Genomic DNA, 14,121 nt, shown 5'->3' with positions numbered 1-14,121 from the left:
AGCAATTTTCTTAATTTAAAGAACAAAATTGTCTAAATTGCCAAAACAAAGAAAGCTCCCTATATTTATTTTCTGTTATGCTAAAGTTGCCAAAAGTCGAAAAGGGGCCTAAAATTAAAAAAACACCCTACATATTTCATAGCTGAGTGGCAAATTTTCCTGGGTTAGGAAAAGTTTAGTATGACGAGAAAATATTCAATTAACATGCAAATTTAATTCAATTAAATTTCTACACATCACAGTAACTTAATCCTTCTAAGCTATTACACCAAAAAGTATTAACCCCATGCCGCTTGCAGTCGCAGCAACTCTTTTCCTGGGAAAATGGCAAAAATACACAACCCAATTCTATCTTCAATTCTCTCCCTTCCCAATCCCTGGGAATACCCATTCCACCTGAATATGAACACACGTGAGAAATAATAATTGTGGTGTTTTCGGGTGGCTTTTCCGACTGTTGTTGAGCTCTTGAGTAGGGTTTCAATGAGGTGTCTGTGTGTGGAGCAAGTGAAAATTTTCATTTTCCCAGGCATAAGAGTGTCACCATTTTCGAGTACATGAGAATTAATGGGTAGAATGGGCAGCTTCAGTAGAGAAAGGGGCGTAAAAGAGTATTTTCCATGGAGTTGAAATTTTCTCTTCCCAAAAACTTCCGTTAAAACATTCAAGTGGAATATAATGTGTTATAAGGAAAATGAGATGAAAGTGACGAAAATTGAGTGGGTGGTGAAATTTTCGATGCTTTTTCTCATCATATACCTATACATTTAAATGCTTATAAACTTTCTACCATCCACAATTCTCTACCCACAACACCTGCCGTGAGGTGTTTTCATCGATTTGAAGACTCCCAGCTTTTAGCATGAAACAATTCAATGAAGTGGTGACACACCACATTTGAGCGTGCAGTAGAATTAACAAATAATGTGCAGAATGGATCCATTTGATTGTACTTAAGACAAACTCAATATTTGAAACTTAACTCCTAGTTCCTGTGGTGAAATTAATTTTTAATTTCATTGAGTTCTGAATTTCGATTTCTAACCAATAATTTTATTCTAACGCCAGCCCCATTTCATGTTAGTGTAAATTATTAAAAAAATTTCCATTTTGAACAATTTTCCTATTTAGAACCAAGTAACATAAAAAATGTAAATCTCGGCAATTTAGATTTTTCTTAGTCTTTAATAAGTGACTAATATCAGTTTCAGTCGGTGGCAGCCAAAATCCCGAACGCCAAAATCTCTAAAAAAAAAGGCCAAGATCCCGAAAGCCAAAATCCCGAATGTTCAAAATCGTGAAAGGGATGAAATTATATGGAGGAAAATGTATAGAATAATTTCCTAAGACACAGAAGATTTCCCTTGACCTCTGTGACACTTTTAAGAATTCGGGATTTTGGCTTTCGGGATTTTGGCGTTCGGGATTTTGACCGGGACCCGCTTCAGTATCCTTATGCTCAGTAATAAACTTCTCAATTTGAGAGATTCCTTTGGTTACCCCTTTAAGGACGATTGGAACACCGGTGTCCCATAAAGAAAATAATTCTTCCTGACTATCTTAAGTTCCTTTATTCTTATGTTTGTACATTTTTGCAAAGTAGAAGGTTGAAGGAATCTAGGATATTTTATGCACGGCTTTAGCAATTTGTTATATAGGAGAGACCGGGGAGGTTTGGGACAGAGGTTGTGTGGGACAAGGCGATTTTTTCATTAATTTTTGAAATAAATGGGATTTAACCACTACTGTATCGTAGGCTAGTCCCCGGCGAGTGGCCTTCAAAGTTGAAGGCAATTTCTTACTTTCACATACAAATGCGTATGGGAATTTTTCTGCACTCGTGATCGTTATGATAAATATTTAAAAAGTTAGAAGTTTTTCCGTATTATAAGATACCTTTCCGTATGGAGGGATAAATATACTAAATTTTTGTTTAAATAATTTTTTTCCTTGGAGAACTGTGCGCTGAGTCCGAGATCAATTTAGGAATTGGCTTCAAAAAGCTCCATATAAAAAGGCCAACTTGCCAGGCGCTTGATCGTAGGAAATATTAAAATGTATCTTGACTAAAAGATTGGATATCCTTAATTTTATAGTTTTAATTCTATGAACAAAGAAAGGTAGATGGAAAATATTAAGAAAATACTTTAAATAACTATTTGACAATAAATAACTCTACTGTACATATTAAATTGATATTAATTTCTAAGTATGAAAAAAAAGATTAAACATTTTTATTTCGATTAGAAATATTTTTTATCTAGTACTTAAAATTAATTAACGTGCTCCAATAATGCAAATTATGCGAAAAAAAAGCGTCGAAACATCCCCTTTTGCGACCTAAACTGCCCCACATCGGGGAGGTTTAGGACAAAGCGTCAAGTTAAATGTTTTATCTTCTCCAAGAAAACTCAGTTATTTTCCAAGTTCTATCAAGTACTTTTTATAAAGTCAATACCCATAAGTATCCTATAGACCGTATAAAATTGTAATACACTATCGTGATTTTTTGGAATACTGTCTCAAAGTCAAAACATGAAAAAGTGTCCCAAACCTCACCGCCCTAGTAAATTTTTAAGCTAAAAAATGACGAATTTTTAAATTCCCATAATCAAAACTAATTTTAATTCTTTTTTGTACTTCCAATTTTTTTAAGCAAAACCATTTTGGAAAAAGAAACTACAATACTCAAACATAATATTTTTCATTAGAGTGAAAATTCTCATTCATTGGTATTTGCAGAAAAAATATTTAAATTTTTAGGCTATTTTTGTCCCTATCGCTCATAGAGGAAAAAATACACCGAATCCAGACTCTGTTGGATTTTCTAAGGTTAGATGTAAGACCTTTTACTGATTTTGTTAATCGGTTTCATTTTTATTGCTGATTTTCGGTCCACGAAAACTGTCTCGTCGTTAAAGGGCTAAGGTTTATACCAGGGGCATGATATTAGGTGAGATTCTTAACAATCTCACCTACTATAATCCTAACAAAATTTCATGTCGTCCGATCGACCTCAAATTTGGCCAAAATGTGTTTCGCCACTTCCTGATTCCGAATATATATGTTTAGAATTCTATCTACTAATTTTTTGCATTTTATTTATTTATTTTTTATCTGGTGGTTCTGGGTTCGAATTCTATTTACATTTTTGAAAAATTTTCTGACGTTCAGGGATATTAATTGAGGATTGAGTTTTGATCTTACCAATATTCCAGGATTCTACAAAATATAATATAATATTAGGTGAGATTCTTAACAATCTCACCTACTATAATCCTAACAAAATTTCATGTCGTCCGATCGACCTCAAATTTGGCCAAAATGTGTTTCGCCACTTCCTGATTCCGAATATATATGTGGCTAAGTTACGTTCCCGGCCGGCCGGCCGGCCGGCCGCTCTTTGGAGCTTAATAGCTCCTAAACTAAAAAAGATATCGACTTGCGGTTTTCGGCAAAGGTTATATATCGGGTGAAAATTGCAACTTGGTGCATAGACCCCCCACCCCCCACCCCTCCTTCCGCCATTTTGGAGACCCCCCTTTTTTTGTTTTCTCAATAGCTCCGCCCCTATGGCATTCAGCGGGCTCAAATTTTAGTATGTTATAGCTGGGCCTTAGAGCTTTCCATCAATACCAAACTTAAGGTCCCCCGACCCCCCTGACCCGAGCTATAAGGGTCCAAAAAAAATTTCTTAAAATGGCCATAACTCCGGTTCTAATTGTCAGAATTTAAAAAGTGAGGGCTTTTTGGAAAGCTCTCGTGAAATGCCACTTCCCCTTCTAACATCGCAAGTTCATAAAACCACCGCTAGGGGCGCTTTTTTTAAAAAGAAAATTTTTAAATCTTAAAAGTTAAATAACTCAAAAATTCCATTGTGCATCGGGCTGAAAATTTAGTATGTTGTAGCCGTTGATTATACCTATCAAACAAAAAAAACCTTAAGTCGATCTAAAACCCCTGACCCGAGCTATAAGGGGTCAAAGTTCGAACATTGACCGGCCTCTATCTCCGGTTCTAATTAACATAGCGACCTAAATTTTACCTTTTTGGTTCGTCTCAATGAGCACTTTCAGATGGAAGTTCAAAAGGTCACCACAGGTGGCGCTGTGATAGCGTCAAAATTCATCGAAATTCAAAGTCACTTTTCTCAAAAACGGCATTGTGCAAGTTAATGAAATTTTAGTATGTTGTAGTCCAGTCTAGGACGTTTCCAAAATGGTGCGTATGCGCGCTGTGGTTTCAATAGAACCGGAGATATGAGGGGTCAAAGTTCACGAAATTCAAAAAATCATATCTCCGGTTCTATGTGACCGATTTTGATGAATGAGGGCTTAAACGAAAGATCTCACAAAATGCTACAACTTTCTAGAATATTTGAACTTCGTGGGACCAACACCAGGGGCGCCACAGTCGAAAAACCAATTTCAATATCACATAACCTCAATTATCTCGACTGTCGCTGAACCGATTTTGATGATTACTTCAACATAATTGTAGAGCACATTTGTCTCTACATTTCGTCCATACATCATTTTCCTCTCAGACTACGCTATCACTCCGATTTTGCCGTTTAAGTGTGAAAAAATTGATTTTTCCAATAATAACGCTTTGAAATCACTCATATGCCAATTTGACTGCCTCTACTCCACCAAGACACTTAAAATAGGGGTTTAAATGGAAAGTCCCGCAAAATACAACAATTCTTTGATATAGTTGAAGTTCAACAAATGACTACTTGGGGAACTCTGGATGAAAAAACGAGTTAAGAAACAAAAAACCTCGCTTATCTTGGCTTCTGAGTAATCGATGAGTTCAAGTTCTACGGCAAAATTATAGAGAACATTCTGGTCTACATTTCACCCATATAACACTTTTCTGTCAGTTCATCCAAATCCTTGATATTTTGGTTCAAATACAAAATTTGTATAATTTCACGAATTTGATTCAAGATAACTGAATGGCGTCTCCCAACTTCAGCTCCAAATCGAATTTGCATGCACTCCGAGTTAGCTCACGTTAAGAATCTCACCTACATAAGCCGGTTAGGATTATCTGTCCCTTTCCTATGTTTCCCATATGTTTCTAGCGCGCCGAAAATTTTTTTGAGTTTATTAGCTATTTTCTGTCATATTAGAATGAATTAGTAAAAAATAATAACACAAAATGAAAGCCAATTTAATAACGAAGAGGCAACCGAAAACCATAAATTGGCAATCTACGTAATTTTGGAGATATCTCGTGAAACGTGTACGAAAACAAGGAAAAAATTATACTAAAACTGGTCGCACTTTTCAGAGCTAATGTCACCTCCCTGGTTTATACATATAGTACCGATGCGAAGTTTTATCAGAGAGCTGACTGAAAAACCCGTTAAGAGTTCGAAAATTTAAACAAGTGAGTCGCATGAAAGTGAAAAACCAGTGATAAGCCCGGTTAAGCTTATGGTAGCTGAGATTCTTTACAAGAGACTTCAATATGCGTGCAACTCGGATTGCGTGAAAATTCGATTGTGAGTTGAATTTTACAGGTAAAGAATCGCGTCGAGTAAACTGTTCTAGGAGGTAGAAATGGATAAAATTAGCTCGACGCGATTCTTTACCCATTTAAAAAAAACAACTTACATTTTCGGGATTTAGATTTAAAAATATATATCTAAAACATTATAAGTCTATTATTATATTTGTTTTCGTATTGAAAAATTGTATTGAAAATCATAATGATTTAATTACTTTCAAAATCGCACCATAATATCGGTGTGATGCTTAATTTTTAATAAATTGATTTTCGAATAACTAGAATTGATAAGCTATTAACAAAATTTTAAAAAATATTACATTTAGTATTGTTTTGATAATTTCTGCTATAAATTATATATGTGAATGGGTTTTCATACTTGAGTAGAAACAACATCACAATTATTAATGATTTAGAAATAAAACATGAAAAAAATAATTCCTACTAAAAGCGGTAGTGCTCCAGGGGAGTCCATGGACTGGTTAATTTTTCGAATGTGAATCAATCAATGGTTCAAACAACATAACAATTTTATTATCTCTCTACAAAAACAATAAATTTTTATTGTTTGAAAATCAATATTCTTTTGATGAAAAAACCATTGATTGGAAAATGCTCAAAATGGGACAAATCAACAATTTTGTGGTAAACTTAAGCTTAGTAAAATCAAAAATACAATTCTGCAGAAAATATCATCGTCATTTTGCTTTCCATATGGTTTGTGGTTCAATTAAAGGCCTTTTCGGGCCAAATTATTGTACTATCTTACCTGATCCGTAACAGGTGTATAGTGCAGAACGCTACGCGTCCCATTAATGCTGCTGTATCGTGCAGAACCCACGTCCAGTGTTTCTCCAGAATTGTTGAACTTCCATCGAAATGTTCTGCAATGGTAAAAATGTCGACGTGGGTGATAATTTTGAGATACCATGGGATCCAAAATTTTTGCCACTCGCACTCGAATTCCCCTGAGGAATGGGGCGAAAGCAGTAAAATGGTTAAGGTGGTTGGATGGAAATGAGCGGGAAATGGAGTGTGAGTGTGACAACAATTAATGCATGATTATATTTGTGTCATCCACCCTCTTGTGAGGAATCTCTCGCTTTCACTTGGCACCCCTTGTTCCCCAAACCCCCAAAAAGCCGCCCATCAGAAAAGCAGACGCGTCTGGCAGAGTACCACAAGAGGAACTGGATGCTGATGACAATGTTGGCGAGGGGAGGGATGAGCTGATGATGACACACTCAAATGAAATTATTCCTCATGACAGTGCTATTCTTTTTAAATGGATCTTATGAATTTTGATGAGTCCTGACAATGATGTCCTCTATATCTTGTCTTTTCCGTCTCGTTTGGGCACATTTTTTCTTCTTCGCAATATGTAACAATTGCAATTTTTCACCCAGCAACAATCCATGGCTTTAGAGAACTAGGGGGAACTGGGGCAGTAGTAAACAGGGGTAGTTGTAAACACTGTGATTTTTTCATTAATTTTAAGACTCCAGAGGATAAAACCCATAAGCATTCATAGATACCATAGGGATGTATGCACACAGATGAATTGGTCAATAAAATCCTAGTACTTTAAAAATAAAAATCATTTTTCTCGAAAATGTTAATATTTCGATTATTTTGGTCATTTGGATTTCCACCTAGAAATTGAGAACTGTGTAAAATAATTGAAATGTAGTAATACCAGTTCTTTCCTACAACCTTTAGGGTTATATTAATGTATTTACTAAAGATATTGAGATTCTCAATTTTTTAAAAGAATTAACAATTGGACAGAAAACAGAATTTGGGGTAGATGTAAACAGGCAATTTTCCTGTAATTGTAGATGTCGTGAGTGTAGAATAAATGGCATTTTTTTTTGTTTTCATGCGAAATTTCTAATTAATTGACTACGAAAAAATTGGTGGCTCTGTGTTCAATAAAAAGTCACATGATGTCAAAATATGTGGAAAATCCATTGAAAAATGTCTTTGATTTGCATGCTTTTAGTTTTTTTTTGCTATTTTAATTATTCTTTGTTAAAAGTATAGTGATTTTTTGAAAATATACAGTCTTTATATATCTCTTAAGTAATTAAAATAATTGAAAGTGGTGCAAAGTTAATTTGAAGGGTGGAAAAAAGGGTGTTTACATCCTCCCCAGAAAGTGTTTACTTCTACCCCAGGTATTTTGTGAAAAGAGAAAAATGCATAGTGACACAAATTTTATTTTTATGGAAAACTCAAAAGTTTTCCAGCATCCGCATTCCCTCGATGTATTGCCTATACGCAAGGGTAAAACATGAGATAAGAAATATTTTCCAAAAAATCACGGTGTCCTTGGAAAATCGCCTCAAATACGCATCTATCGAAAATGGTTACATGTGCCCCAGTCTCCCCTATATACAATTTATCTAGATATTTCAACTGCTAAATAGAATTAAATGTGTACACATTGTTTAGTATGAACCCTGATTCGAGGACAGGACAGACTTGGCTATTGCAAATCTCGGAAAAATTATCAATGGGAAAAAGGTCATAAAAAGAATCTCTGGATCTCTCATGTTCATCCATTGAGAAAGCTCCTTAAAAATTCCCTCTGTGCAGTCAGGAATTTTATAACAGAGCCAGAGCAATAATAATGGTTGGACCGTGGGTGGTGAAGGAGAAATTTGAGTAATGGAATGTTTGTGTTTCGAATATTTCACATAACACAGATATTTCCTCTATGTGAACAAATTCTGACATTTTTTTTTAAAGCTTCTCCACATCCGCAATAGAAATCGTGATCCTTAATATAAAATTATGTTTTTAGTCATGCATTGAAAATCAAAATTCTTCATGCATAGAAGCATGGAATTTTCTCTCATGTTATAAGGAAGAGCCAAGTATTTTTGGACATTTAAACTTTTCCACATATTTTCGTTATAGACGAAGTTTTTTTTCATGTTTCAGCATAGAAAACCTCATAATGCATTTTAGTTCAATTAATTCAATTAGACAAACTTTTTCAGATGGAAGTTTCTCATTTGAAAAAAAAAATCCAATTCCATCTGTTTCCGTTTTATCTATCACTAAGAATTTAAGACATTTTGGAACTTTTTCCGTTTTCGATGGGAATTGTTTTTATTACTTTATTCAAATTTAAATAATTTTCGTATGAAAAGAGAGTTTTAAAAGAGTTTTTTTGTGAGCAAAACATTTTTTTTTTTGTAAATTTGGGTGTTCAGATAGGGTAAGTGTGCCAAATTCCGACAAGCTTACAATTTCGACCACTTGTTTTGTTCCTCGAATTTCCATGAACTTTTAGATTTTACGTACTCTAGAGATTATACAATGCAAAAGAATAACAAAAAATGTAGCTTCCACAAACGAGATGACGTGGAAAATGATTCTAGAAAAATTCACAAAGGGCAAGGAACTAAGAGAATGAAGGTGGACGAAATAGGGCACTAAATCTATGTCTATATTTTTATTCATTTTAAAATGTTTTAAGAATGATTTTAGAGTAAATAAAAACGGTAAACTCTTTACAAGGTTCCCAGCAACACTCTTTCAAAAGAAAAAATAAAAAAATTAATTTGTATTTAAAGTATTTCAAACTTGAGACTTTGACGCTTGCATGCAACTATACTGAAATTTGGCACTCTTACCCTAATCAATAAGTTTTTATTTTTTGATTTTATTTGAAATTATCTACTATAAAAATAGCTGTGATATACTATTATCTGGAGGCATGCCCTAAAATCATTTATGAACAGATCTAAGTCAGAAAAATTTGGGAGTTGAAACTGTAACCACTCAAGTGGTGCATAGTGTCTTGATCAAACTACAAATATTCCATTTTGTGAAACATCGGTCGTCTCCACTGTATTTCAATAAAATTACAGCAAAAGTTAATTAAAAGCACATTAATTTATTTAATAAAGTTAGTAATTTTATTATTGAAATATCGTCGGTTGCGTCTACCTCTGTCGTATATGCATTTCTTTTGTGTCAGCATTTTACGCAAGAGGGGACGTCTGTATTGTAGCTTGCACCAAATGCAGATACAAAACAATTGCAGATACGACAGAGGTAGACGCAACCGACGACATATTAACCATTTATATAGGGACACTTTTAGTAATCGCTTCAAGAAGGAATAAAATCTGTCTTTCGCAGAGCTTTGGGTTTACATACAGTAGACTCTCGCTGAATCGGCTCTTTTTCAATCTTGCGAAAAATTTTGTTGACAATTTTCCTGTTTAATTAAGCTAATTTGCTCAAATTCGCTGAAGTTCTTCCTATTTTATCGTGATTCTTTATAACTGAGCACTCTTTTTGGAATTTACAAAGGCTTTGATGCCCAAATCTATCGATAAACCGGATGACATTTTGCCCCAAAATGCCCAATTGAGAGAATCTACTGTATAGATTTCCTTCAGTAACTACAAAAAGGCTTTCATTTTGGACATTGACGGTGATAGTAGTCCCAGTAAATTTAGGAGATGTACTTTCTCCGGATGCATCACGCGGTGTAATCCTTTCAGGACAAAAAAAAGCAAAAGATTTTTTGCTAGAACTTTCGGCGTTTCAACGCAGCTTCCTAAGGAAATGATCGAAAAAATCTGCCCAATACTCCAAAAAAGGGGTGAACACTGAGAGAAATCCGAAAAAGTTAAAGTAACATTCCGGAAATGTTAATTTTACCCTGCAGTATTGATCCTAAATCAGTGTAAATATTACCCTTTTTAGGTGTATTGGGAGTTAAAGTTACCTTTTTCATGTTAATTTTACCCTTAAAAAGGTGTAAAATTAACATTAAAAAATGTTGATATATTTTTACACCTAAAAAGTGTTAAAACTATGAGGAAAAAAAGTTAATCGCACCCTCTTTTTTTTCTCAGTGAAAAGGCGTCCTAGGCTTTTCAATCTGTTCGACCTTCCGATAACTAGTTCTGCCTTATATTCTTTTTGGCAATTTCTTTGAATGCTCATATAAGATATTAAATTTTGATTAATTTGTCTATAATTTACCATAAAACCATCTTGAAGTTGAAAATTGTTTAAGAAGACAGTATTTAAAAAAAAATATTAATATTTCAATTAAATTAATTTGACCAAATGAGGCCCTTTGACCTTGAATAATTCAAGAATTAAGATGGCAATTTAACCCGTGGAAGATGTTGATGGATTCAGCTGGACCAACTACAAAACATGTCCGAAAAGCATTGAAATCGGTTGAACCAATTTTGAGAAAAGTTAGAAAAACCTAATTTTTGACGTATTTTAGGGGGATCGTAAACGAATGAAGGGGGATGGAGTAAAAAAGAAAGAGATTAGCTGAAGTCAAAGTGTGAAATTCGGTCTAATTCTTCTGTTCTTCAATTTGACTTTCTTTTGCTAACGTTTCGATCCTGGATGGGATCTTCTTCAGGGCCTATTACATACAAATTCAATTTTTTACTGAAATACTTTAAACATTTTTTTACCTTCCTTTTTTTGGGACTTTAAATCACATCAAAGTGCTTGAGAGTCCCAAAGAATTTGTTAAAAAAGCAAAAAAAAAATTGTTTAAAAGTATTTCAGTAAAAAATTGAATTTGTATGTCATAGGCCCTGAAGAAGATCCCATCCAGGATCGAAACGTTGGCAAAATGAAGTCAAATTGAAGAACAAAAAAATTACATCGAATTTCCCAGTTTGACTTCCGTCCTTTGACTTAAAATTAACGTAGGGGTCACGTATTTTTTTTGGCTTCTCCGGTTGGACTTAGAATGCATTCTCAAATGTGGCGTTAGGGCTCTTATGACTGATTTTTTCAATATTCCACCTTTCCTACCGAAAAAGTGACAAGATCACAAAAACCATCAAATCTTTTAACACGGATGACGTTTCGTTAAACATGGATGATATTGATTTCTTGATTCCTATCCGAGACACATTTATGTTCCCCAATTTCGCCGCCCCAGATTATCAATTCTTGATTTTAGAAATTTTTGACAGCTTGATATTTTGATCATCTTAATTATGGTCTCAGAATTGAGGCCAATATTTAAAAAAAAATAAAAATATTTTTTGGAACTTTACTGCAAAAAAAAAACTTTTTGTGTACTTAATCCTCTAACGGTGTTTTCTTTAATATGCGAAAAAAATCTAAAACAATGTTTTCTATGATAATTATGATCCAATAAAGTCGAAAAAACCATCCATTCTACATAATCTTTTTTAGTTTAGGCGCTAGGTGAGAAAATATAAAAATTTTTTGAAACTCTTTTTGCTTCTAAAATTCACATTTTTAGTTTTTTCAAATTTTTTAAATAAAATATACAAAGTAGAATGACATATCTTTCAGTAAAAAATAAATTTATTTTAGTCAGATAACTTTAAAACGGTGTTTTTATGGAAATTGGAAATGAGTTTTTTTGCACAAATATTTTTTGTTACTTATTCTCTGACCTGTCACACAAAACTGGGAATAGCAACAAAACGAAGAGTCGAAATGAGTTCAAACTTTCAAGAGATGTTTATAAGACTATTACCGAGAACACTATAGCACTTTTAAATAAATAAAACCTTTATTGTCGCTGTAAATGTGATTTTTATGAAGACCGCCTGGAGGCGGTCTTACCTGTTAGAGGGTTAAAAATTATATAAATATTGTGATAAAACTAAGAGTAGAAAATAAATATGGCAGTTATGAATTCCGGTTAAACTAAATTAAACGTTCAAAATTTGATATCTGGAATTGATTTAGTGATTGATTTAGTCAATAATTCTTTGAAAAGCTTTTAATTAATTTATTTTTCTGAAGTTTAAAGAGAGCTGTCAAAGTTCTAAATTGATTTGTTCTGAATTTCGCGTCGATCGGGATACTAAATTTTGTCTTAAGTTCATTATAATTTTTTCAAAACTTTTGTTTGTTGCCGAGTTTTTCATAAATTTGTGGAGTAGTATTATACATAGTCAGTGTCCCGTGTGCCCTACGCTTCCCTACAATGCGCAATCTTTGTGAATTACAAAGGCATCAGGATTTTACATTATGCCTTTTTTAGGCAAGCAGATGATATTCACAAAGAAATTTTAATCAGAAATTCAATTTTTTAATCAAGACTTAAACGCTAAACTCTTGTGAATGGGAAGGATAAAATTCTTTCTAGAAAAATGGCAGATAACGCAACCAGTAACATATCGACACGAAATATTTTTAGATTTCATTCATTTAGGTATTATTTTTTTTTGACAAATTTGTGAAAGAAATGAAAAGAATATCCACAAAATATTCTTCTTAAATTGGTAGATTGACATTACTCATGTTTTGTATGTAGTATATAGAGAATTGTATTTGTAATTTATTCTTATTTTCGTTGTTTGTCCATGGTGTTCTTTATGCTGCTCTTTTCCTATATACAACTTTTATTCTTGCTACACAGAAAGTAGGATAACTGAGGACAATGACATGTGGGAGTGATGAAAGGAATCTCTAAATATCAATTTCAATGGAATGGGAAAAAGCAATTACCTGGCTGGTGGATCAGCATGAATATCGCAAACAATCTCCACATTCTCATCTTTACCAGCACCAACAATGAGAATTTTGTCTGTCGCACAAATTGGTGTATCTGAAATGGAGAGAAGAAAAAAAAATATAGAAAAGTTGAAAATGACGATGTGAGAAGAAAGGAAGAGGATGACAATTATATTATGGTAAAGTGGCAATTTTCATATTGTGGCATTTCTCTGGCTTTATATCCATATCCCTCCCACCAAGTAAGAAAAGCTCCCCATGAGAATGGCAGGTAAGGGACAAGGAGAAATGAATTTCTCACTCTTGAGGTGTTAAGAAGTTACGCAAAAAAAATCTACAAATGTTTCTATATTCGAGAAATGGATGTTGGTGTGATACTAGAAGAAAAACATCGAAGGTAAAGAAGTTATATATCGTCAAGACATTGTGCGCCTAAGATGCACATTCCGCCAGAAGAGACCCTTTTCTTTTCCCCTTTTTATCGGGCTCAGCAGAAGAAGGTATACCTTCTTCTGGTTACCATGGATGTGAGGCTATGGTGAGGATATCCCCCAACGACAAATATAAACTTGAGCATACACAATTCAATTTCTGCTGCACGAATATATTTTTCTTTCATCATTCTCACCTGGAACACCTCACAATTTTCTGTGCAGGAATGTCGTCTCGTCTATTAGGTGAGATTCTTAACAATCTCACCTACTATAATCCTAACAAAATTTCATGTCGTCCGATCGAGCTCAAACTTGGCCAAAATGTGTTTCAGCACTTCCTGATCACGAATATATATGTGGCTAATTTACGTTCCCGGCCGGCCGGCCGGCTGGCCGGCCGGCCGGCCGGCCGGCCGCTCTTTGGAGCTTAATAGCTCCTAAACTAAAAAAGATATCGACTTGCGGTTTTCGGCAAAGGTTATATATCGGGTGAAAATTGCAACTTGGTGCATAGACCCCCCACCCCCCACCCCTCCTTCCGACATTTTGAAGACCCCCCTTTTTTTGTTTTCTCAATAGCTCCGCCCCTATGGCACCGAGCGGGCTCAAATTTTAGTATGTTATAGCTGGGCCTTAGAGCTTTCCATCAATACCAAACTTAAGGTCCCCC

At 34.3% G+C, this 14,121-nt stretch overlaps 1 protein-coding gene across 1 annotated transcript in view; it reads right to left on the bottom strand.

The window, feature by feature from the left end:
- LOC129808040 (neural cell adhesion molecule 2) overlaps positions 1 to 14,121 on the bottom strand; it is a 325,350-nt gene that overhangs the window by 65,417 nt on the left and 245,812 nt on the right. The window contains exons 14-15 of the mRNA XM_055857702.1: positions 13,012 to 13,111; positions 6,287 to 6,401 (exon numbers count right to left, since the gene is read on the bottom strand). Of these exons, the coding sequence (XP_055713677.1) occupies positions 6,287 to 6,401; positions 13,012 to 13,111 (215 nt within the window). The remainder of the gene's footprint in view (positions 1 to 6,286; positions 6,402 to 13,011; positions 13,112 to 14,121) is intronic.

The sequence above is a fragment of the Phlebotomus papatasi genome, chromosome 3, assembly GCF_024763615.1.
Source record: "Phlebotomus papatasi isolate M1 chromosome 3, Ppap_2.1, whole genome shotgun sequence".
In the NCBI taxonomy this organism is placed as follows: domain Eukaryota; kingdom Metazoa; phylum Arthropoda; class Insecta; order Diptera; family Psychodidae; genus Phlebotomus; species Phlebotomus papatasi.
Note: the sequence above shows the minus strand (reverse complement) of the source record. Positions and strands in the feature narration are given on the sequence as shown.